General features: G+C 39.9%; 1 protein-coding gene across 3 annotated transcripts in view; it reads left to right on the top strand.

Moving 5' to 3' along the window:
* RAI14 (retinoic acid induced 14) overlaps nt 1–22,707 on the top strand; it is an 87,353-nt gene that overhangs the window by 31,109 nt on the left and 33,537 nt on the right. For all 3 annotated transcript variants that reach the window (XM_050913050.1, XM_050913049.1, XM_050913048.1), the window contains exon 3: nt 21,138–21,268. In XM_050913050.1, coding sequence (XP_050769007.1) covers nt 21,138–21,268 — 131 coding nt within the window. The remainder of the gene's footprint in view (nt 1–21,137; nt 21,269–22,707) is intronic.

Genomic DNA, 22,707 nt, shown 5'->3' with positions numbered 1-22,707 from the left:
GTTGAATTATAATGGCCCATCCTGCAATGCAGACATTTCAATTTTCAACAGGCATGAACTTCTGCAAGGGGGTAAAAGTTCGGGGGGAGGGGGAGGCTAACTCAGAAAATATGAACAGAATTATGCTCCATGCCCAACCCTCTGTTCTTTAGAGCATTCTCACTAAAAGAAATTAAAACCAGAAAGAATTTTAAAATGATTTTTATCTTGAGAAGAACTTGATGCCTGTTTGAGGTTTTGGAATGTAAGTCATGAATTAAAAGCCATCTTATGTTTGTGTACAACTTCACAGTATTTAGATGGTGAGGGAAAAATACACGTTTGTCTGAGGGCTAAAAATAGGTCTGTAATTATGTATAATAGGCAAAGATAAATGGCTGTCTTGCTTAGCCTTGGCATTTTGGTCTAGAGGAAGGGGAGCCTTCTGCAATCAGTGCTTTCCATTGAAAACGCTGAAATTCTTCACGCCTTGTAAAGCATGTTGTCTGCAAGTTGTGTGCATGTTGTTGAGCTGGTTAATTTCGGCTCCTGCTGTATCTGTTGCTCCCTACTCATCTGGCTCCGTTCCAAGCAGAAGCTGAGCTGTTTGCCTAATGGGATATGAAGTTCTGGCTGGTGCAGTCTAGTTGCAGCTTTCTGTAGCTCAGAGATTGAGCAGCCTAAGAGGTAGCTGCTGTAGTAACAAAGGTACAAATTGTGCTGTACTTCTGAAGAAGCTTCAGGGTCAAGAGGTTGAGGGGGAAGTTGGGTGTGAGTAGCTGAAGAGCTTAAATTGTGGTGATGGATTGACTATTGTAGAGTGCTAGAAACCTCTACTTGACTTTCCCGAAGAAGAGGAGCATCCATTTTCTGCAAAAGCATATCCACCTTGATATACATGTTACCGGAATAATGCTATGTGTTATTAGAGCAGTAGAGATGGCATGTATCACTTCTTGTACATCCTCAGGCAGTCTTATGAAGCAGGAGGGTGTTATGTATACTAACGTAATAAGGAACACATCTCTGTTGAAAGGGTCCAGAATTCCTGTTTGACAATGCTGTGTACAGAATTAAAATGAGGCAGTGGAGCTGTCTGTTTTCCTAGAGCCTGATTTATGCAAGAGTTCAGTTCTGACAGAATGTGGTGGTAAAGATTCCTTTGCTTTTTAAAAAAAAAAAAAAGTGCAAATACCTCATGTTTTGATTTGTGAGTAGGTAGGCTGCACAGATGCAGTAAGAAAAGGCAGAAACTTAAATTTGGATCAGTGTTTGTGTCTGTTCAGCAGAAATGCTGAAATAGGAGGAAATTGTAAAATCAATGCAGTGAATTCTAAACAAATGATGCTTTCCGTGTCCTGACCAGCCTGTAGCTTCTGTTGACTTTGTTACTGGCTTATTGATCATCCCAGAGATGTACAGGGATGCATGTACCTTAATACTGGGTGAAATTTGTGCTCAGTCTCTCCCTGTGGCAGTTTCAAAATGCATATGTGGAAGTGTGTGCTTTTTCTTTTTTCTTTTTAACTGAGTGGTTATAAATTTTCCCTTTCTCCTACCTGTGTTCATAGAGTGACTGTGAAGTGAACGTTTTGAAAAAAGTTAGTCTTTTTACCTTTTTGAGGACTACCTGTGGCTGACCTAGGTGTATGGAATACAGGTAAATACAGATAATACAGCTAAGTCTAGCTGATTGTGGAACAGGTCACCATGATAACATGCTCCATCCTCCCACGTAAACAGTTAGGGAAACTGGAATGCTTTAACCATGCAAATCAGATATAATTGTACTCTTTGAATGGATTCTTTGCCTTTTTTTTCGGCTGTTGATGCAAGAAATACTCTTTTATGCTGTCTTCAGAAACAGAACAAAAGTATTCTTGAATACAGTGCATCATCATAGATGTGTTAAGCTCCTTTTTCATAGCTCTTTCCAGTTCTCATGTGACTGTGTTTATTGCAGGGCTCCACAGTGCATTTCCCAGATACAACTGATTTCAGGCTCGGTTTAGAAGGAGCAATTTCAAGAAGAGTCTGCTGTTCTATTCTTTTAAAAATAAACATGAGTATTTGTTCCAGCATGTGTCCCTAAATACCAACTCTCTCTCTCTGTCCCAGAGATTGTATTAAACCAATGAAATAATTGGTATATTTTCTACATTTCATGGGGAGAAAGCCTACTGAGATGAATGTTTTCAGTGATACATACTTGTTATGTGTTATCTGTACAATCCCTAACAAAAACAAACAAACAAACAAAAGCCTTTGTGTGTAGCAGGCTCCTATCACACCATGATGTTAATACTCCCATATATACTAGGATCTGGAGACAATTATTTTCTCCTTTATCTTTATGTTGAAATTCTAGCTATGCTGGGAGGGTAGTTTTAAATACTAACTACTTCGGTGGTTGTTTTCTTTTGTGTCCTTGTGTTCTGCTCAAACACATAGAAATTGGCTGACTGTATCCAACAGAGATACACATTTTGGGAAAATACATCTTGTGAGTTCTGCCAGAGCTGTCTGGGAGTGGTCTCCAAGGTAACCAGGCTTTTCCTGGCATAACTCAATACCTCTGTCTAAAGTAAGTGCTGGTAGTGGCTGCCTTGGTGCAGTAGCAAGAAACATAATTTTTTATTAGATACAAGTAATTAGCTTTCTGCTTATGGACCAGTGTCTTATTTAGAGATCATCCATGTGAGGCAGGCTCTGTCACCTCTCTGAAAGGGTTCAGAGTTCAGTCCCAAGCTCCCAGGGTCGGAAGAGACCACGTGTTGAAGCACGCTCAACTTCTGAGGTTGAGAAGAAATATTTCTGTGCTCTTCTCCCCAGTGATTTCTCCTTCAGCCAACTAAAACACAGTATTGACTTGCTCTGGTGGGAGGTGAATAGGCAGCCAGTGAAATAGATAATGAAACCTGAAGTCTTACATGCTCTTCATGCTCTTTTTTTTTTTTTTTTTGTCAGACTAAATAAATACTTCTTAAACATAATCGTCATGGCTTAAAAATAATTAAAATGTTGCACTACAACACCTAATTTTTCTAGGTCTACTGACATGCATGGATTTTTTTTTATTGCCCTTTTATTGTGTGGTGCAGTCTCATGCAAACAACATATGGATCATAAACAGCACAGTATGTTATTTTGGACTTTACATTGAAATTCTGTCGTTTCTGTTTGCAGAATATGACGTCTCTTAAAATAGCAGTGGCATGACTGGTCATAGTGGTTGAGGTAACTCAGAGCACATATAGTGTGTCAGGATGTATGGAGTGTGTTGATAAAGCTCAGTTAGTCTGGCTGTCATCCACTTTCCACTTCAGTTTTCCTGTTTGACATTAAATGTTTGGAAAACTTTTTCATAGGCATAGAAATAAAAGAATGACGCATTCTAAAATAAAACAAAGCTAAGGAAGTGGCTAGCTACCCATGAAGCTCAATATTAATCTAAAACTTCTAATTTATTTCTAAATAATGTAATATTCTCAAAATGTTTTTCATTTGCCAAAATGTTTGTGGCCTTCATTAAAAAAAAACACAACCAAAAAAACGCCACCCCACACCCCGAAAAGCCTACACCAAAACAAAACCCCAAAACAAAACTGAATTGGAGTGGTGGAATTCTCCTTCCCCTCATTTATACCTGATGTTGATTCTTTGTCTTAATTTCCAGTGTGAAAAGCTAGTGAATAAAAGCCTCCTAGCTCTTTTTAACATTCCATGGAGGCTGCAGGTAACTTTCCAGCAAACCTGAAACTTTGGCCCGGTGTTTGACGTCTTGTGACATCGACAGCATTTGCGCTAAAAGGAAGTGGCATTGGAGATGGCCAGCCTGTAGTGAGCATAACAGCCCAGTTTTACAAAGGGGAGCATAGTAAAACCAGTTCAGTGGCTGGGCAGGCGTTCAGCAAGCAGCCTGAGGCAATGTGTTGTGTCAGGGACTGAGTACAAAGCCTTGGACAGCTGCAGCACAGAGGTTTAATTTATAGTGACATTGCAGAGTGCGTGCCAAAACTTTGCTCACTCCTCAGGAAACACTTTCCAATGCATAATTGCTCATCCTTGTAGAGTTCTTTGGAGATGCTGAAGAGCACTTTGGGTTTTTTTCTCAAGCAGATAGCGATGTTCTGTGGTGAGATTATGGAGGACTTGTCTGTTCACACTTCACTGTAATTTCTGTAGTCACTACAGTAATATTACTCCCATATTTTGCTAATAGCAGTATCTTCACTGTAACCTTTTCTGGAAAAGTAACAGGAGATTGATTTCACTTTCTTATCTTTGTCAGTCTCTTCCCATTCAAACAGCGTACCAGGCCAAAATCTTTAAAATTTGGTTTTTCAGAAGTAATTGCGTGGCTGTTCTGAAGTACTATGTGGAGTTTTCCAAATAGAAGTCCTTGATTTTTTTTTTTTTTAGTGCAGTCAAGTTTTTTAGAAGGATGAAACAAAACTGATATGTTGTAATTGATACTTCAATAGTTTAAAAAAAAAAAAATTTTTTTGCTAGCATGCAGGCCAAGCTCTTGAGAGCTTCCTTTCCAAATCCATATTTAGGTACATAAACAAGATGTTTAACTTTCAAAATGGCTGGTTCAACAAATCATTCAATATTTCTATAGTGGGATGTGCATGACATAAAATATACTTAATGTAAGAGATGATAGTCCACTGAAGTTGTATCCTTTCATAGTAAAGATGTGTCCTCAGCCTCTGTCAGAATTACTGTTTTATCCATCCTTAGTTTTTTATTCAAACCCTGAATTAAAGTATGGCTGTAGCTTGTCCTCGGTTTAGACTGCAACCGTTGACTCAAGTTGTCATTAAAAACTCTTGCCAGAAGATTATAGGAATCAGTGGCTGGGGTTTGAGAAGACCATACAATCAAAAGTATTGCAGCTTTCTGCCTGAGTGGTTAAGGCAGCATAGCTGAATCTGGTGCCTTTAAACCTTTTTTTTTTTTTTCCCTGCAGTCGTCTAAAAAATGTTGGGCTAGTGATATAGAGCTGGCCTGTTGATTTCAAGATTACTGCCTGGCTTTTCTTAATTGTCTTTGGATACTTGAGAAGGAGCTAAGAGATTGCTAGGGACCTATAGCATACAGGTTGCTTCAACACAGGGGTTCCTTTCTTAGGAATATGCTTGTTGGGGAGGTGAAGCACGGATGAGCGGTAGCAATGCTGGTGTTTTTCTTTCTACTTTCCATCTCACTACTGAAGAAAAGCAGTGTCATCATGTGTGGTTAGCTGCTTCTTTAGGGCAGTGCTTCTAGCGTGACCTGGTCCTGGTGCCTATCAGGCTGTACGAACACCAGTATGTCATTGATTTTTGTTCTGCAGAGCAGGAGAGGGAATAGGAGCTGTGGTGCAAAAAGCAACAGGGCTGAACAGATTTCTATTAAGAACAGAACAGCAATTACTGGTTCCGATTGAAGGTCCCTAGTCTTTTGTTTCCAGTAGTGCCTGTCAGTGCACATCTAGGGAAGAGCAAGCACTGAGCAAGTGGGTATGACACTTTCCATAATACTTTCCTAGCTGCTGACTCTTTTCAGCTCAAGCAGTTTCCTGAACATAGAAATTCATTCCTTGTGGTTTGAATGAATCTCTCTTCCAAATCTGCAGTAAATCTTTCTACCTAATATATGATCAGTCCCTCCTTGAACCCATGTAAACTTACTGCATCTGCAACATCCTTTGAAAGGAGTTCCACAAGTCTACTATTGACTTTCTTTTGCTTGGTTTTGACCTGGTTCCACTGTCATGTGATGGTCCCTCGCTGTGCTGGAAAAGACACTTGAACAGTTGATCCCCATCTGCCTTCCCCATATTACTGGTTTTTGTTGACTTTGTATCCACCTTAACTTGCCTCTCTTGAGGCCAAGGCACCCTAGCCTATTCGTTCTTCATACAGATGCTGTTTTGGTTCATCTTTGCACTTCTGAAACTTTTCCAGCTCTAATGCCGTTTTAGAGAAAGAGACTAGTACTGCACATTGGTGAACAGTTTGAATGTACAGTCGGTGTACAGTCCATAGTTATTCTGGTTTCTTGTTTATGCCTTACCTGATGATTCCTAACACTTTGATTTTGTAGGGATTGGAGTGGGAGTCGGGCAACATGCATGCTTTTCCTGGCTCACTTGTGTAGTCACTTGGCTTCTTGGTTTCTGCTGCTTCTCTAAACTTCCATGATGTGGTTAAATGTGCATACTCTTATGGAAAAGGATACTCAGTGTAAGCTCTTCTAGTGGCTGCCAGGGCCCTGTCACTGTTGCGGAGCATGGTGTTACTACATAGGGGGGAATTGTAACATGGTGGTTTTAGAAGGCTTTGGAGTAATTATCTCAGTCAGTCCCCAATAATTTTCCCTTGCTAGTTTTGTCACTATGAGAAATTAAACTATTGTTGCTTGTCGTTTTTCCTTACTTTTCTTGCTGGAATCTGTCTATTTTTCTGGTAGCCTGACTTGAGTTGTGGGTGGATTTAAACTACCTGCAATAAGAAGTGGAGTTTTGTTGTAGCACTGTTAGATATTACATGCTTAGTTAAGGCATCTGTGTATACCTTCTTAAATGGTGCCCTGAATAGAATGAGGACCAGAGTGATAACAATGTACTGAATGGATGCCATTAATTCTAAGTGATTATGTGAAATACTTGAATAACTGAGGTATTGATGACTTCTGTTGTCCATATTTGGGTAATTAATGAATTGAAGAGTATTTTACCTGTTACAGTTGATGGCTCTGATTTCCTTCTCAGCAGTTTTTTTTATTCAACCTTTACATAATGCAGAAAATAATATTCTTTGCCACTTAGTGTATATGTATTCTTAGTTGATGTGTATTCTTTTCTCTTCCCTAGATATTTTTAAAAGGGAAGCTTCTTTTGATTTGCAAATAGTCCTTTAAACTCTTTTTTTCTAGCATTTTCATGTTAATTAAGTGTGAAGTAGTAATAAACCATGGATTGCTTTCAAAGTTTATAAAGGCAAACTTTTTTAAAGCTGGATTGCTGCAGAAAGGTGCAACAAGTAGTTCATTATACCTATTTAGCTGAGCAGTGTTTGTAACAATAATGGTTGATGCATTAATGTAGATTTTAAGAGCATTACCCATTTCTTTTCCAAGAGAAGGCTTAAGAATATTTGTCTTGGAGACTTCTAAAAAAACCATGCTTATTTGTGTAATACCTTTGTAAAATAGCTAGCCAGATGGATCCAGGGAATGCTTGTGAATGTCACATATGTCTAACGCCTTTCCTTCTCCTGGGACCAAACTACATTACATCATATTTTATGATTACAAGACAGAATTTTAGTGGAACTTGGCCATATGGTTGAGTCATCTGTTCTCTTCAGTTTTGGAAGGATTATACTAGCATCTTCAAAAGACTTAAATTTATTGGCTTTTTTAACCCATAAAATTTGGAAACTTTCTGCTGTCTCGGAAATGAAAACTACCCCATTTTCAGCTTATTTATACAATCCTTTGCAGTTATTAACTGAATCTGTTAAAGATGCTGTTACAGGGTGCAAAAAAGATGCTTGTATGTTATTTTGGGTTTCCTATCTCATGAGATGGAAGGGAACCCTAAAGATATGTGACGTGGATTCCTAAAAGAAACCAAAAAACCAACAAAACACATTCTTTGCATTTTTGTCATGACTCACAAAGCTCTTAGGTGTTATTTCTTCTTCCTTGAAGACTTAAAACCTGTTACAAATCCTTGCTCTCCCTCTCTTATTCCACCCTTTCACATAAATTATTGACAAGCATGTTTTGAAAAGGATGAGAGTTACCTCGCTGCTGACTGGCCATTTGCTCCTGGGAACAGTCTGAATTCAGCAGTTATTCATTCATAGTTGTTGCATTAGATGCACTCCACATAATCCAGCATAGCCTTGGTGTGCAGTCTCAATCTTTGAAATGTATATAAACAGAATGTGATGGAGAGTGTGACTAGGGATATTTGTCAGGTTGCTCTACTTGTAAGCATCAAAGGGCTAGGGTGGCTTTAGGGAGACATTTTGTAAGATTTATATTATTAGTAGGCATTTCTCTCATGTCAGCCCTCCGTGGACCCTGACAACGAGGTTATGGCTGTAAGAGGGATGTTTTTGATGATGAGAAAGAGGCTGGTAGCACAGCAGGCCCACTTACTTTACATGGGATTGTGTGTTCTGTCTCCAAAGAGACTCTGGGCATTGTACTGCCCTTCAGGATTTTATGCTTTGTGCATCTTTTCGTTGTAGATTTTTAATTCACAGTGGCTTTGTACTGGGAAGGTGAAAGTCTTTAGGTTGTTGAGCTGCTGAGCTCTCTTATTATAGAAAATGTGCATGGATCTTGTGAACAAATCAGAGTGTAAGCTAGGCAACCCAAAGCAGGGTTTCTTGATGTAGTAGCAACAGTAGTCCTCACAGAGGGGGATCAAGACTGCAACAGACAAACCATTGGCAGCACTTACCTCTGATAAGAGAAGAGTAACTTGATGATTGTGGCATGCAAATATAATCTAGCCTAGAAGTAATTAATAGGAGCCAAGTGAATCTTTAATTTAAAAAAAAGTCTCTTTGTGACTTCTGTCATCTTGTGTCAATAATCCTAGCATGTTTGGTGAGGTGCAGGGTATCCAAATCAGCAAAAGCACTGTAGCGATAGCACTTAGCGCTCTAGTAAATCACACATGGATAAGAATACTCAGGTGAGAATGGGAAGGTTATTTATGTGTAGATTGGTCCATTAATACTGAGCTGGGGTGGTTGCGCCAGGCAGCGGATAGCTCAATCATTGTTCAAACAGGCAAGAGTTAGACCCTAGCACTAGCTTGGGGCAGCCGACACTGAGTTTCCGCAGGGTGCCTGGAGGATGGTGTGCCAGCTGTGGCCCTGATCAGATGGAAGGTGAGGCCATCCATGCCTGCTGAACAGAAAATCTGCGTAAGGGCTGTGCACGTTATTATTCATCCCTGTAGAGAAACGGAGCTCCATCTGCAGATGAGGCCTAAGGGAAGGAGCCAGGGTGAGTGCCTGCTTGCTCTTTCTCTCCTTTTACTTAAGGCCTGCCATGTGTGGGCAGTTGATGGTCTGCATATAGAGTCTGACGCATAAAAGACTTGTCTGATTCTCAAGTGCATGTGATGTGGAGGATAAACAACGTGGGAAGATGTGGTGGTGTGAAATCTCACATGCTCTTCTCTGGCCGCTGAAGTGGATTTTATTTTCATGCAAAACAATTGCTTACTTTCCCAATTTCTCAAGTGCAACTGGGAATGTGTCTTAGGTATAACTTTCCTATGACTCTTGGATTATCCTTCATTGCACCCATGGAAATAAAAGCAGCTAAGCTTAGCTTGCTGCTTTAATATTTGATTTTGGAGACTGACAAATATTAGATCTAGAAGTCAATCCATGGCACAAACATCTATCAGTGGCTTCATGAAGATCAGACAGATAGCGAAACTTTTTGCCTTCTTTTGTAGTCATGAAGTACTTTTGGAGGTTGGGTAGAGCCCTTGAAGACTCCAAACAAAATAATTCCTTGGAATAGGGATTTGTCTCTATGTATGCACTGTGTTTTGTTTGGCTTTGTCATGGGTTTCAGAATAGAAGGCTATAACTCTGTAACAGTGGATATGCCCTTTACAAGAATGACAAATTCAACTATAAATAGACTGTTTTTCTACTCTGAATAGTTTTGAGATTTTAATACATATTTTGTTACGAATTTTGAAATTGTATTGCTTCCTACAATGGCATTCTAGTAGATATAAAAAATAATGTGAAGTGGTTTTAAAAACAACCATCTAAGATGTTTTCTGGTGCTTGTGGAGAATATTAAGACAGTGGAGCTTTGTCAAGTAATCTACTTTAGTTTTGCTAGTAGAGAAAAAAAAAGGAAACAGCTTTCATTGTGAGCTGTGATATCATGTAGACATTTGTAATATAAAAATAAGGTGCCATGGTGGCTGGTACCTTATGAATACATCTTACAGCAGTAGTAATACTGATCAATTAATGTAATTCTGGACTGTGTGCAATTCTGCTTGGTGTTGAATTTTTTTTCTTGTCTGCAGACTTCATAATTAGCCTGTCTGTCTGTGTTCCCCTTTGCAGAATAATGGGGAGGAAAAAAGGGCAGCAGCTCTAAACTTAATGAAAACCAGCTTACTGTGCAGAAGTGGCAAGATAAGCAATGTTTGGAGAGGTTTAGCAGTAGACAGGAGGAAAGATGGAACCATGGGTCTAAAGTGCCAGTCCTAGTAAGTGAGGTTATGTTGCAGGTGAGTGAGTTCCAGCACGATGGATGTCCATTTGCCCATCTGGAAGCAAGAAGATCCATCAAGTACCCGTGTTCTTCCACTAAATTTACTAGTCAACAGAAACTGGAGGGTGTTACTAAAAATCTAGGTAGACGTAGTCAGCTCAGATACTCATACCAAGAAATAAGTGGTGCTGAATTTAAAAACAATCCACTAAGGAAGTGGTTTGTGTATGGCATTGAATGTTGAAAGCTAACAGGCTGTTCCTGTCACTGTCTCTAACTAGAGAGTTCAGATGTATGCCCTGGTCATTAGACACACTGGTCTTCACAGACCATTGTGTCCAACACGGTATTGAGGAATGCAAGATAGTCAACACAATAGCTGAATAAACAAACTTTGCTTGCATAGTTGGCATTGTCTCTGTATCTTACAGCCTGCTTCCCACTGAAATATACTTACCAGATAAAAGGTGAGAGTAGATTGTCCAGCCAATTTCACTTTAAATCTCATGATTCTCTTTTTCCCAACTGACTGTGAAGCAGTTGTGCAGCAGAAATCCTGAAAACTTGAAAGACCTTATGTGAGTTGCTATTTGACCTTGATACATAGCTAAAATCTGTTCATTTGGTAGTTCTTCAGTCTTAAAACGTTGTTAGAAAGCAGTCTTTTCCATGTATCTCATGCTGATGGTGTTTCTTGTTTATATATTTTTAAGTGTAAGGTGTCATAGTTTAACCCCAGCCAGCAACTAAGCACCACACAGCTGCTTGCTCACTCCCCCCACGGTAGGATAGAGGAGAGAATTGGAAGAGTAAAAGTGAGAAAACTCATGGCTTGAGATAAAAACAGTTTAATAGGTAAAGCAAAAGCCACGCACGCAAGCAAAGCAAAACAAGGAGTTGATTCACTGCTTCCCATCGGCAGGCAGGTGTTCAGCCATCTCCAGGAAAGCAGGGCTCCATCAGGCATAATGGTTACTTGGGAACGCAAAACACCATAACTCCGAACATTCCCCCGTTCCTTCTTCTTCCCCCAGCTTTATATGCTGAGCATGACATCATATGGTATGGAATACTCCTTTGGTCAGCTGGGGTCAGCTGTCCCGGCTGTGTCTCCTCCCAGCTTCTTGTGCACCCCCAGCCTCCTCGCTGGTGGGGTGGGGTGAGGAGCAGAAAAGGCCTTGACTCTGTGTAAGCACTGCTCAGCAGTAACCAGAACGTCCCTGTATTATCAGCACTGTTTCCAGCAGAAATCAAAAACATAGCCCCATACTAGCTACTATGAAGAAAATTAACTCTATCCTAGCCAAAACCAGCACAAAGCAAAACCTGAGGATTCTTGGTAGTCCTTTGATAACCATTTGAGAAGTGTGGGGTTTTTTTTTAAGTCTGTGTTTTGACACCCCATGGATTTTTTGAAGGAAGGAGCTGCCATGTGTCGAGCAGTAAACAGTAGTCCATTAGATGTATTTTAGTTTTAGTAACATTTACTGAGTAATTTCAAGATAAGAAGAATAGTCATCTGAGTTCATCGTAGCTCAAATCTTTAGAACGATGAGAAAAGGCAGAACAATGGGAGATGGTCAGTTCAAACAGGACTGATTTAGCTTTTTTATTTTTAAAAAGTCCCTTGTGTTTTTTCCTGTGTTAAGATAAACAGTGTTTCATTTATACAAATACACGCAATTAATTCTTGGGTTTACTTTTTTCTGTCTTACTGAGAATGATCGGTTGCACGTGGTGTGGTTTCTGCTACATTCTTTGCTATCTGAAAGTAAAGATAAATCTCCAGTTGCTGTATTGGTGATGTGTGAGGTGATAAAATGGGCAGTAGCTGGACTTACTGCCAATGCTCTGGCTGTATGTTACTAATGATTTAAATGCAGTTTTTCGTATTTTGTTCTAATGCCTCGCATGTTGTGAGCTTTTTGCTCATCACTTTTCCTTTATCTCCACTGGAATGAAATTGGTTACGTGAAAACATCAGTAATTGCTTAAAAGAAAATAGAAGGCCTGGTGTACCTAGATGTGATGTTAACAGGAATTCCCACTGTTCCTCAAATGCAAAGATTGATTTCTTTTATCTTGTTAGAAGGCTTAAAAGTAGTATCTGAAGGAAAAACACATTGTGGCCCTTACTAGGAAGTGAAATGAGCAGCATGTGTGAGCTGTGTGCCTCCCCACCCACACAGAACTCCACCACATGCTTCTAAGCTCACTAGATGTGGGCCAACTGTATTCCTCGGTCTGGGTGGACTGTGTCACACTCTCTTGGCCTCCCTTGCAGACTTCTGGGCTCAGCCTCTTCACTTTCTTACTCTTACAGAAATGAAATCTTACAGTTGAGTTAGGAAGAGGCCACTTATCTATGCTTTATTAACTGTGCAGATTCCCTGTGCTGACCTTATGGCTACTTGCATTTAAAGCCTGACTGAAATTGTGGAACCAAACACAGGTTTGTTTAAAAAACAAAAAAACAAAAAAACAAAAAAACCCCAAAAACCACCACAACCAAAAAACCCCCAAACAAAAAAACCAAAAACCAAACCCACAAAAAACCAAACAGCAAAACAAGAAACTTACTAACAAGAAACACAGATATCTCAGCAAAACAGCAAACTCTTAAATGCATTTATTTTCATTTCCCTCTTGAGTGTTCTTGGAGCACAGCTCACAGCCTGCTGCAAATTCCAGTCATTATTTAAGCAAAGACCACACTAAGGTTTTTCTACAACTTTCCCCACACACCCAAACTTGCAGTCTCAGATGACCGTTTCAGTCAGGTCATCTTTCCCCTTCTCTGCTGGTGAAAGACTCTTTCATTTCACAGCCTGTAGTCCCCTTTTGCCAGGAAAGTTTCCAGGCAGCCTCACTGGTTGATAGAAGCGCCCTGCTGAGTGACTTGCTGTTCAGTTGCATTATTCTGGGGCTCAGCATGAAAAAAATGGTTTGCTTGGATAATAATCACTTCTTTATCTACAGAAGTTACTCAATGAATGGGTAATTATCAAGGTTTACTGACAATCTACCATTATTTTTTTGTTACCATTCCTTGTTCATTCACTCCAACTGCTTCCTGCGTTCCCCATGGTGCTTTTTATCTCCGGTTCAAATGGAATTCATGGTCTGACACAAATACAGTCTCCAGTGTCAAACAGACCTCATGCACTTAGCGTGGACAGTTACCCCAACTAGGCACAGTAGCTCAAGAAGCAAGAGAAGGACAATGGATTAACACTTCTGGTTGTAAAATGTTCACAGGTTACTTGCACTGCTGCTGCTGTTTCCACCTTTAAAGAAATGCATGTGTAAGCTCTGTGAGCTGAAAATGTTTTGTCGTCTTTTGTAAATATAACTAATATTATTAGCCGTCAGTCATCTAAAATAGGGAACATGGATGGCCAAGCAAAGCTGGAAAAAACTGTTTCTGTTGTAGCAATTAGTGACATTTAGATAATATCACGATGAATTACTTCGAAAGCCATTGTCACGCTTTGCTTTTTTGACAACTTAATTAGAGGTCAAGACCTTACTTGTGGTGAAGTTAATGAACATAGCATCCTTTGGCATGGCCTTCAGGGTGCTGCTTCAGTGGAGTGTGGTGCAGCAGAGGTCAGCTTGCAATGCCACTGGTGCTATATGTGCACCATGGACAGACTTTGAAAGGTACAGGGAAGAGCTGGGAGCCACAGCAGTTGAAAGGGGCCTGGGAGGCAGCAGCTTCTGGCATCTGCTAGGCTCTGAATGTCCTAGGAGCTGCTGCCACAGACTTGGATAAGCTGTTGCTGATAAGCTCAATAACATCCTGCCCCTCTGCAAGGGAGATTTCCACTCCCATCACACAAGTTTGCTACTGGCAAATACAATCTCTAAATTGGGGATGGAGGGCAGGGAAAGGTGTAGGTTGCTTACCCACATACCACTGACTCCTATGTTAAAACGTTTTCAGATAAGCCATTCTTTAGAGAAAAGCCATCGTCTGTTGTTTTAACTTTGAGAGATGTTTTGTCTAGTGAATGCATTCCCTACAATAGGATTGTTCTTGTTTTTAAGACTCTCTTGGGAAGTCCAGCACATGTGGACTTCGTGGATGACCTTGTGACGCAGTGGTGTTCAGTGTCTTTGCCATGTGATTGTTTGTGACGCCAGTCTTTAAGTATTCCTTTCCTTTTCAGACAGTGAGTTGCTGAGTTTGAAATTATCAGGAATTTCAATTTGCTACTCAGCTTCCCTGCAGTTCTGATTTCAGTGGAGATAACATAACTCTGTCTCCAGTAAGTTTGCAACAATGCAAGGTCACTTAAATCATCTCCTGTAGGCTGCATGCCAAAGATAAAGAAACAAAGTTGTTGTCCAGTTAATGTTTGCTCAGGTCTTTACATATGAAAAACACTGTGTGCAAGTGCTAAGTAGAACTGTCACCTCTTGTTATATGTTGTTATTTCTTGCATGACATTTACTGATAATCTCAAAGGCAACTGAGGCTTAATATCCTGATGTGGTGATGAAAAAAGAATGGGTACCTTTAAACATATTTTTTAATTCTTGAGCTTCTTTTCTGGAAAGGAAAATGTTCACTTTGTGACAGAGAAAACAATGTGTAAAATAGGTAGTACAAGCTTCAACTATAAAAAATAGACTTTGATATGAAGGTTTCTCTTTGGACTCAAAACAATCTGTCAACTTGTCAACACACTGTGTGTGAACCCAGTGATGAAGGATTTTTACTGGGCAGTTTCAGTCCCAAGAGTATGGTAGCTACTTTATTAGTACCTTGCAACCATAGAATTATCTCTAGGTTTGCAGAGGAAATAACCTGTGCATAGAGGAAGCTTAGAGGGGACACAGGGTTGACAACTGTCAGTACAATTACTGTCAGTAACTGCTGCCAAAGTGTGTGTCTGTGCCTGATGGAGCTGCAGTTTTTGAGAGTTCACCCTGTCTTGATGGTGATCATTGAAGATGTTGTGAACACTCTGCATTTGGCTTGAGTATCGTGCCCTTTTTAATCACTAATCATAAACAGATGGTGTAAATCGAGTCAATCGGTTCTCTCCTGCCCTCTGCCTCACTCCATTAACCTTGACCAGCCAGTACCCTGTGCTGGAGTGGCTTTCCATCCTAAGCATGGCTGGCTCTTTCCTGCCAACTTCTTTCTCAGGTTCCTAAATGTTTAAATATGGAAAACACTTAACTGTTACCAGAGAGATGCTTCTGAGTGAGGCCATACAGCACAGTTTCCTATCTGAAAAATGAAAATTAAGACTAAAGAGCATGCTTGAGAGGGATGTTAAATTTCAGTCAGAAATTTCAGCCCAGCTGTGCTAAGCCACCTGATGTTTGGATTTTGGCTTACCATCCTTTCAACTATCACTGTGTTGTATTTGTGTTTCCTTGCTTCAGCATGGCAGGTGATTGTTGCAGTTAAGGTTTATTAGGGATGATGGATTATCTGATCCCCTGCGTAATTATACTACTGTTAATAGGAAAAGATGACTATTTTTAGGCATGACTGAAAGTTTCTTGTTTTATCCAAAAACTTGCACTTCTTGAGCTTTGATCAGTTTTACTTTGTCTCTTCATATGTAATGCCTGTTATCGCTACCTAAACTGAACAGTATGCAAATGTAAAAAAAAACCCAAACACACACCCCCACACCGCCACCCCCCCCCCCCAAAAATCCAAAAACCAAACCAACTCCCCACCCCCCTACCACCCAAAGAAGTACTGAGTGGAGTACTGGTTCTGTTACATGAAACTGCAATGTCTGTTTTGTCAGCTGAGTTTTGCATGTATTCACAAACCATTGTTATTGCAGACTGTTAATTGTTTGAAGGAAGGCTGTTGATAAATGTTTGGCATGTGGCCTACAGAAGCGGGGTACAGGGTGGGAGGGTGGAGATAAAGAAACTCCATGTGCAGTCTGTTCCAGGATCAGATTCTTCCAAATTCATTACACGTGTGTGTTTACATTTACACTGAGCTGCTCAAGTTTTTTTATTTGCATGCTGCGTGTTATAGCACCATGTGTCATGCTGTACTACTCAGTTGGCTAACTTGCATATTTGCAACAATCTTAACATAAAACAAACAAAAACCCAAAAACTTTGGCTTTATTGCTGATGAAAGGTACCTGCTTAGCTGCTTGCATCTGATGTTTTTGTTGCTCTGGTGCTATACTAGAGATTTTCCTGAAGATCCTACTGCTACTCTGTGTTAACTTTCAGTCTGATGTGTCCTACGTAGGTTTTCTGAGAATGTTATGTGTCTAGGCATCTCTGACAAAAGGAAACATTCATTTATACTACCTGAAAGAGCAGCAGTAACAGAACTGAAACTTCCCAAGGGCTATTTGGTGGATGGTGCCATGCTACTTGGATGAAATTTGGAAGTTGAGTCAGTGGGTATAGATAAAAGCAAGGGGAGGGTGCTGAGGAGCCTTGTGATAGAGAGGGCAGGATGTGGCGCTGGGGCAGCTGAAGAAGGGGAGCAGCTGAGCAGAAATGTTTAGGCAGCCTGGATAAGTGGAATGGGATGGTTTGTGGGGTTGCGGTGGAGGAAGCTTGATGCAGCGGGTTTAGAAGTTAAGGTGTCAAGTTATGCTGGCCACCTCAGTCCTTCCCGTACTCTTGGCAGATGAGAGCGTCCCTCATATGCATGTTTTCCAGGAGAAACAAATGCTGGGTGCTGCATGATAAATGGCAGTTCAAGGTGGCTTTTACACTGAACAGTATTAACCATAGCTGGGAGTACCCGTGTTTTGCATCATCCCAGCAGAAGTTACGTCCCAAGTCTTTGGTGAATACTTAATGATAAATGTGATTTGTGGGGTCAAAACCAGGCTAATATTACAAGAGATTCAGGAATTGTATGTAATGCAGTAGTCACTGCCTCTGTTCAGAGATCTGTATTTTCTGATCTGCTCTGGGCAGCAGTGGCTGTGCAATTTTTGATTACATGAGGCACTGTGAGAGCCCTACTGATTTAAATGCCTCCTATTTGCTTGCCAAGTCCTGGGTACGGTGTCTTTCTGGGTGTCATATGTATTCTCTTTCCTTCTAGATTTTTTTTCCATGAAGAGGATGGGTAGTAGGGCTACAATTCCCTATCGGAATGGATGTTTTTGAGAGTCCATTGCATGCCATTTATTTTATTAGCTGTACCTTTAACTTCTGGAAGGCATTGTACAACGCTGCTGTTTTGAACACAGTACAGAAGAAAAAAACAGTTCAATCCTATCAGAGGAATACTTGAGCAACAGTTGATGCCTGCATAGTTGTTTCTTCTGTGTGGACAGATTTATCCCTGATTTCATTTTGAAAATAAAATGAGGTCTGTAAATACCTTTATGTAACTTGCATTTTAGTTAAATGTGTATAATTTTGAGAGAGCTTGAATATAAAATTGACATTTCATCTACAATAATGGCATGTTTATTGATGCCCTAGAATGGAATCTTTATTGCTTTAATGAAAAGATGCATAACTTTTGTATGGGTAATACAGCATGATGGCTTTTAAGCATCTTATGTAGAACACAGCTATTTTAGTTTATAAATGAGCATAACTCTGCTGCACAATGATGAAGGGAAACTGCATGTATCCTTTTGTTTTCCAGGAGCAAAACCAAATTGCTGGTACAGTAGTGTTAAAGATGTTATAGCATCAGTAAGGAAATCTGAAAACATGCAATTGGAAGAACTAATGTAAGCGGATTACGTATGTGGTAGTCTCTAAAATTATTCATTCCTCTAACAACTCTTGAGTCATAGTGCTTAGAAGAAGAGACACTAATTAGATACAGAACTGAAAACAGGGGTCTAAAATGACTACCAAATACAGATCTTCCTATCCTAGCCTTCAGCCTCTACCGCTTTCCTCTAAGCAGGAAAAAGAATTCTCAGCTTTGTGTGAAAAATAAGGAAATGTACACTGATAGCCTTTCGTTGACACTGAGATGAATCTGATAGAACTGAGTGTTTTCAGGGTCCCTGTGAGAGACTGCATTACGTAACGGTTTGTCCAAGTTCGGTTCTGCTTAGTTCTTAAATATGAGGGAATCCGTTTAGCTGTACAGGTAAGTAGGAAGCAGTTTTTTAAATGAGGCATTGTTAAATCTTTCTTTAATTGTGTTTGTGTGTGTATTTTTTGTTATCAAAAAGGGCATGGTTGAAAACTACAGTAAAGTCTCTCTATTCTTCTAAGAGACTAATACCATATGTCATAAAATGTTTTACTGTTAGCATGAACATGGCATCATTCTGCAACATCAGAATCACTTTCAGAACACTCCAGGCTTCCCCTGGAAGTGTATATCTATATATATATATATAGATATAGATATATATATCTATATATCTCCTAGGTGCAGCTTCCACACTAGATAAATACTGAGGGGTAATTTGGGACCCAGCTGTGTTAGTTTCTCTTGGGTCTGGGATGTTAATGATAGTGTAATTATAGACAGGGATATAGTTACCACAGCAGCTTCTCAAAGGGGAAATTGACTCTTGATCTCAGTTCTTTCTTAATTTTGGGAGTTGGCATTAGTGTGCTTGCTTGCTTATACCAGAATACTGAATATTGGATTATATGGCAGTAATGTTTCAATTTAATAGCTGAATATTGAAGGAATACTCATGAAGCTGCTTCTTGAAGACATGGCTGTTTTTGTACTAAAAAGCTGAATGCTCTTCTGAAAGCTGTTCTGCCAAGGATTTTCAGCAGGCCTTAATCTTAACATTCTCCTGTAGCTTATTCTGTTTCATGTTTCAGAAGTAAACTGGTTATTTCAGGTCAAGAGAAAATCTTAAATTAGGTGTTGTATTTCTTTTTCAAAGTACAGGTTAGTATTGGGTTAGACGTGTGGGTGTGGGGTGTGTGTGTGTAGATTGTCATGTTGCCTGCCATCTCCTTCTTTCTTTTCCAAAATTTAAAACAAAAGTGTGGGAGTTAGGTGCTACCAATGCTTTACAGTCATCTGCGTGATTTGTGGGTAAGGGTGATTCATCAAATATCCTATATTTAAATATCTTATACAACTGAATAATAAAAAACACAGAAACAGGACAAACTCCAAAACAAAAGGCATAATATGCTGTCAAACAAACAGTGTTAACTTTAAAGGACTGTATTTACAAGTAAGATACTTTTTTTTTTTTTTAACATCTGCTTTTAATAATAGGCTCCCTTTAAAGCATGACATTCCCCAGATGAAGAGTACGCAACGAGTTTCATTTTAGGTGGAGCCTGCTGCTTGGCTGGCCACTCATTGTCATGGAGTCTAAATATTGCTAGGGGAAACAATTTTTTTTTGCTGATGTAATTAATGCTCTAGAATCTACAGAGGTTTATTCCAGTGCTATAAGAATAAAGAATATAACCTGCTTGATGTGCATTTACCTATCAGTCATACCACTGCCACAACAGACTGCAGTTGCTCTTTGTCTTCTGCATGCCACTTCCTTTGACAGAGCTGCCATTCATACTCTTGGTTCCAGATGGTGTTCTTTCAACTCCTGTCTCCTCTCCTGCTCAGACTGCACTCTCCCTAGTGTTTTTTTTAATTTGGTTTTAAAATAACTAGTAACCTGGAGCACTTTTTTTCCTGTTCTGGTTTTCAGGGTGTGCACAGCCTGTGGAGTTAGTTCATATCAGTGTGCACGTTGTACACTTTTCCTCACAAGTCCAGACAGAGAAACATCGAATTTTTTGTTCAACTGGGGGCAAAAGAGTCTGTGTAGAGCATCAGGACAAAGTGGTTTTTTTCAAGTTGATTATTTCTCAAGGAGTGTATTAATATGAATTTAGTCATTCCAAAAGTTGTGTAGAAATCGAGTGCTAATGAATAGGCAGTCATGCTGGAGATGAGCTGAGAGATGTCAAAGAGAAAGCCATAGTCTGTTGAAGATAACTCTCCTGAGTGTAGTATGGTGCTAACACGAATCCAAATGCAGCTTTTAATTGCACCAGATTGCTCTTCCTGAAGACTGAACCCTGTTGTCAATCCAGACTAGAAGGCATGGATGCACCTTTCACTCCTTTTCCAGTACTTGTTTTGCTGTGATCACATAGGATGCAGAAGATTAACTGTCCTCTGTTTTCTTAGTATCTTGCTGGATCCAGCTTGGAGGTCTGGTAGAGGAAATAGACCATGTCCTGAGAGTTCAGACTGGGAGGGAGAATCATCATGTTACGAAGTAATGTCCTTTCCCTGATTCAGCTGATGAGAAGGAGCGAAAAGACTTAGTGGATTAAGTTTGGGAAGATTTAAATGTAGGGTGGTCATCTTTTCTTTCAGCAGCACTAGGGATGTGCCATCTATCTGAGCGGTTGATTTGTTTGTTTTAAAGACAAACATGGAGGATAAAAGCTCAGTAAAGCTAGTTACAGTCTGCAAAGGGCAGTCTCTTAACCTGTTACTCTGTACAAAGTGTGAGCTGGGAAAAGCCTTAAATATGGAAAGCTTTGGCTGGCCTGTGTTGTTAGGGTGGGGTGTGAATCAGCTGAGGCACCTCATTGCTTATCCACAGGATACATGTGATGAAGGTCCGATGGGGCCAGTGCAGCTCCAAAATAGAAACCAGGACTAGACAAATGAAGGAGAACTTTTTAAAATACAGTAAGAACAAACAGATTTTTTTTCCTGCACTACTTTTCTACAGAGTTTCCATGTTAGAGGTCGTCTCCAGTGATTGCTTAGGCTTGAGCCATTAAGTCCTTGGGAACCTGTGCTGCACAGATTGCAAATTACTTTTATGCAGCTTTCTCTGTGCCATTTCTTTGGGTTGGGCCTTTGTTTCAGCTTTCAGTGGTGATAAATGTGTGCAGGATCATTCAGGAGAGCCTGGACACAGTGCTGGTACTAGTAATATTTCTCCCTTCTTTTATTCCAGACCAATGAGTGGAATAAGAATGATGATCGGCTGCTGCAGGCGGTGGAGAATGGCGATCCTGAGAAAGTGGCTTCATTGCTGGGTAAAAAGGGAGCCAGTGCCACCAAACAAGATAGCGAGGGCAAAACTGCGTAAGTCCAACTTAAACTTGTGATTTAAGCACAAGGGAGGGGAAAAAACAGACTTGGATGTGTATACCACTTACATGAATTAAGAACCAGAGACCATCCTGGAAACGGAGTTTTCTTTTTCGTCTGAAGCACAATACATTCTGGAAAGCTCCTTTCTGGTAGTCTGTATTTGTAATTCTACATTTAAAATGCCATTTCAGAATCACAAACCCACTGAGGTAACTTGAAGCTGGATTGCTGGGTAGATTGGGGCCATTTTAGGACAGGGTATTTTGGGACTCGGGAATTTCATGGCACACTGCAGATTGCACACTCCACAAGGCATTAATCTTTGGGGCTATTTTTTCCCATGGACGTTAGTTTAATGACATAGAAAGACAAATTTTCTTTCTAATGGGTTAGTTTGAACTGAAGCTATGGTGACTGAGTTTTAAAATCTTGCAGATGCTAATGATTCGTGCAACTGTTCCTTGTTTTGATTGAAGTTTGGCAACAAAGTTTTGTGTGAACGAGATTCCTTTTGCAGTCTCAATGTATTTCATATATAGCATTTTCTTCTTCTGTTCTTCCTCTTGTTCTCCTGTGAACATCCTGAATTGTGGAAGATAAAAGATTCCAGTAAGAAAATTACAGCCAAGAGATTGCTATCCTTAAACTTTCTTTCTTACAGCATAGAAAGACGATTAAATGGATGAATAAGAAATAGGCATCCCATGGCAGAACCAAAGCCTTCGTAAAATTCTGGATAGATGGAGAGAAAGGAGAACAGTTTCTAGTCTTGGGAGAGGCAGCACAAGGCAATTTATACCAAATAATAAGTTCTAATGAATTACCTCTAGGTTACGTTTATTGAGTCACGCTCTGCTTCTTGCTTGGTCTGTTTCTGTTTCCTACATCTGCTCTATTTCTGTTCTGCATCTGAGGAAACTGAATGATGGCAGTGACTCATAATGACCTGCAGCTTCTTACTGCAGAAGTCCACGTCCTCTAATTACTTCAAGTGGGCTTTCTCCACACTTTAAATATGTTTTTCATTTAAAAAAGTTGCATACACATGTTTTTCTTTTGAACATAATCAAAGCATGACTTCCATTGAATCTTCTGAATTACAGCTATGTTTAGCATCTCATGTTTTTACAGTCAACATAACTTCAGAGCTGGATTCTTAAGCTGCGCTGTATCCAGTGTAACACCTAGTTTGCAAGCTTCGTGTATAATTTGATACTATGAATTTTTCTAGGTAACCAACCAAGACTGAAATTATCAATGAGTATGGACAAGCCTCCTAGCTCTAAGAAATAGGATTGTTGTAACTGTAGGGATCTGGTGCAATGATTTCCAGCTTTACAGGGATACACTACAAAATTCCCCTTTTTTCCTATTTGCAACTACAAAGAAGTTGATGACCGTATATTTATATTAATGATGCTGTTACTAAT

The sequence above is a fragment of the Gymnogyps californianus genome, chromosome Z (genome assembly GCF_018139145.2).
Source record: "Gymnogyps californianus isolate 813 chromosome Z, ASM1813914v2, whole genome shotgun sequence".
Taxonomy (NCBI): domain Eukaryota; kingdom Metazoa; phylum Chordata; class Aves; order Accipitriformes; family Cathartidae; genus Gymnogyps; species Gymnogyps californianus.
This window is presented reverse-complemented; position numbering and strand designations above follow the sequence as displayed.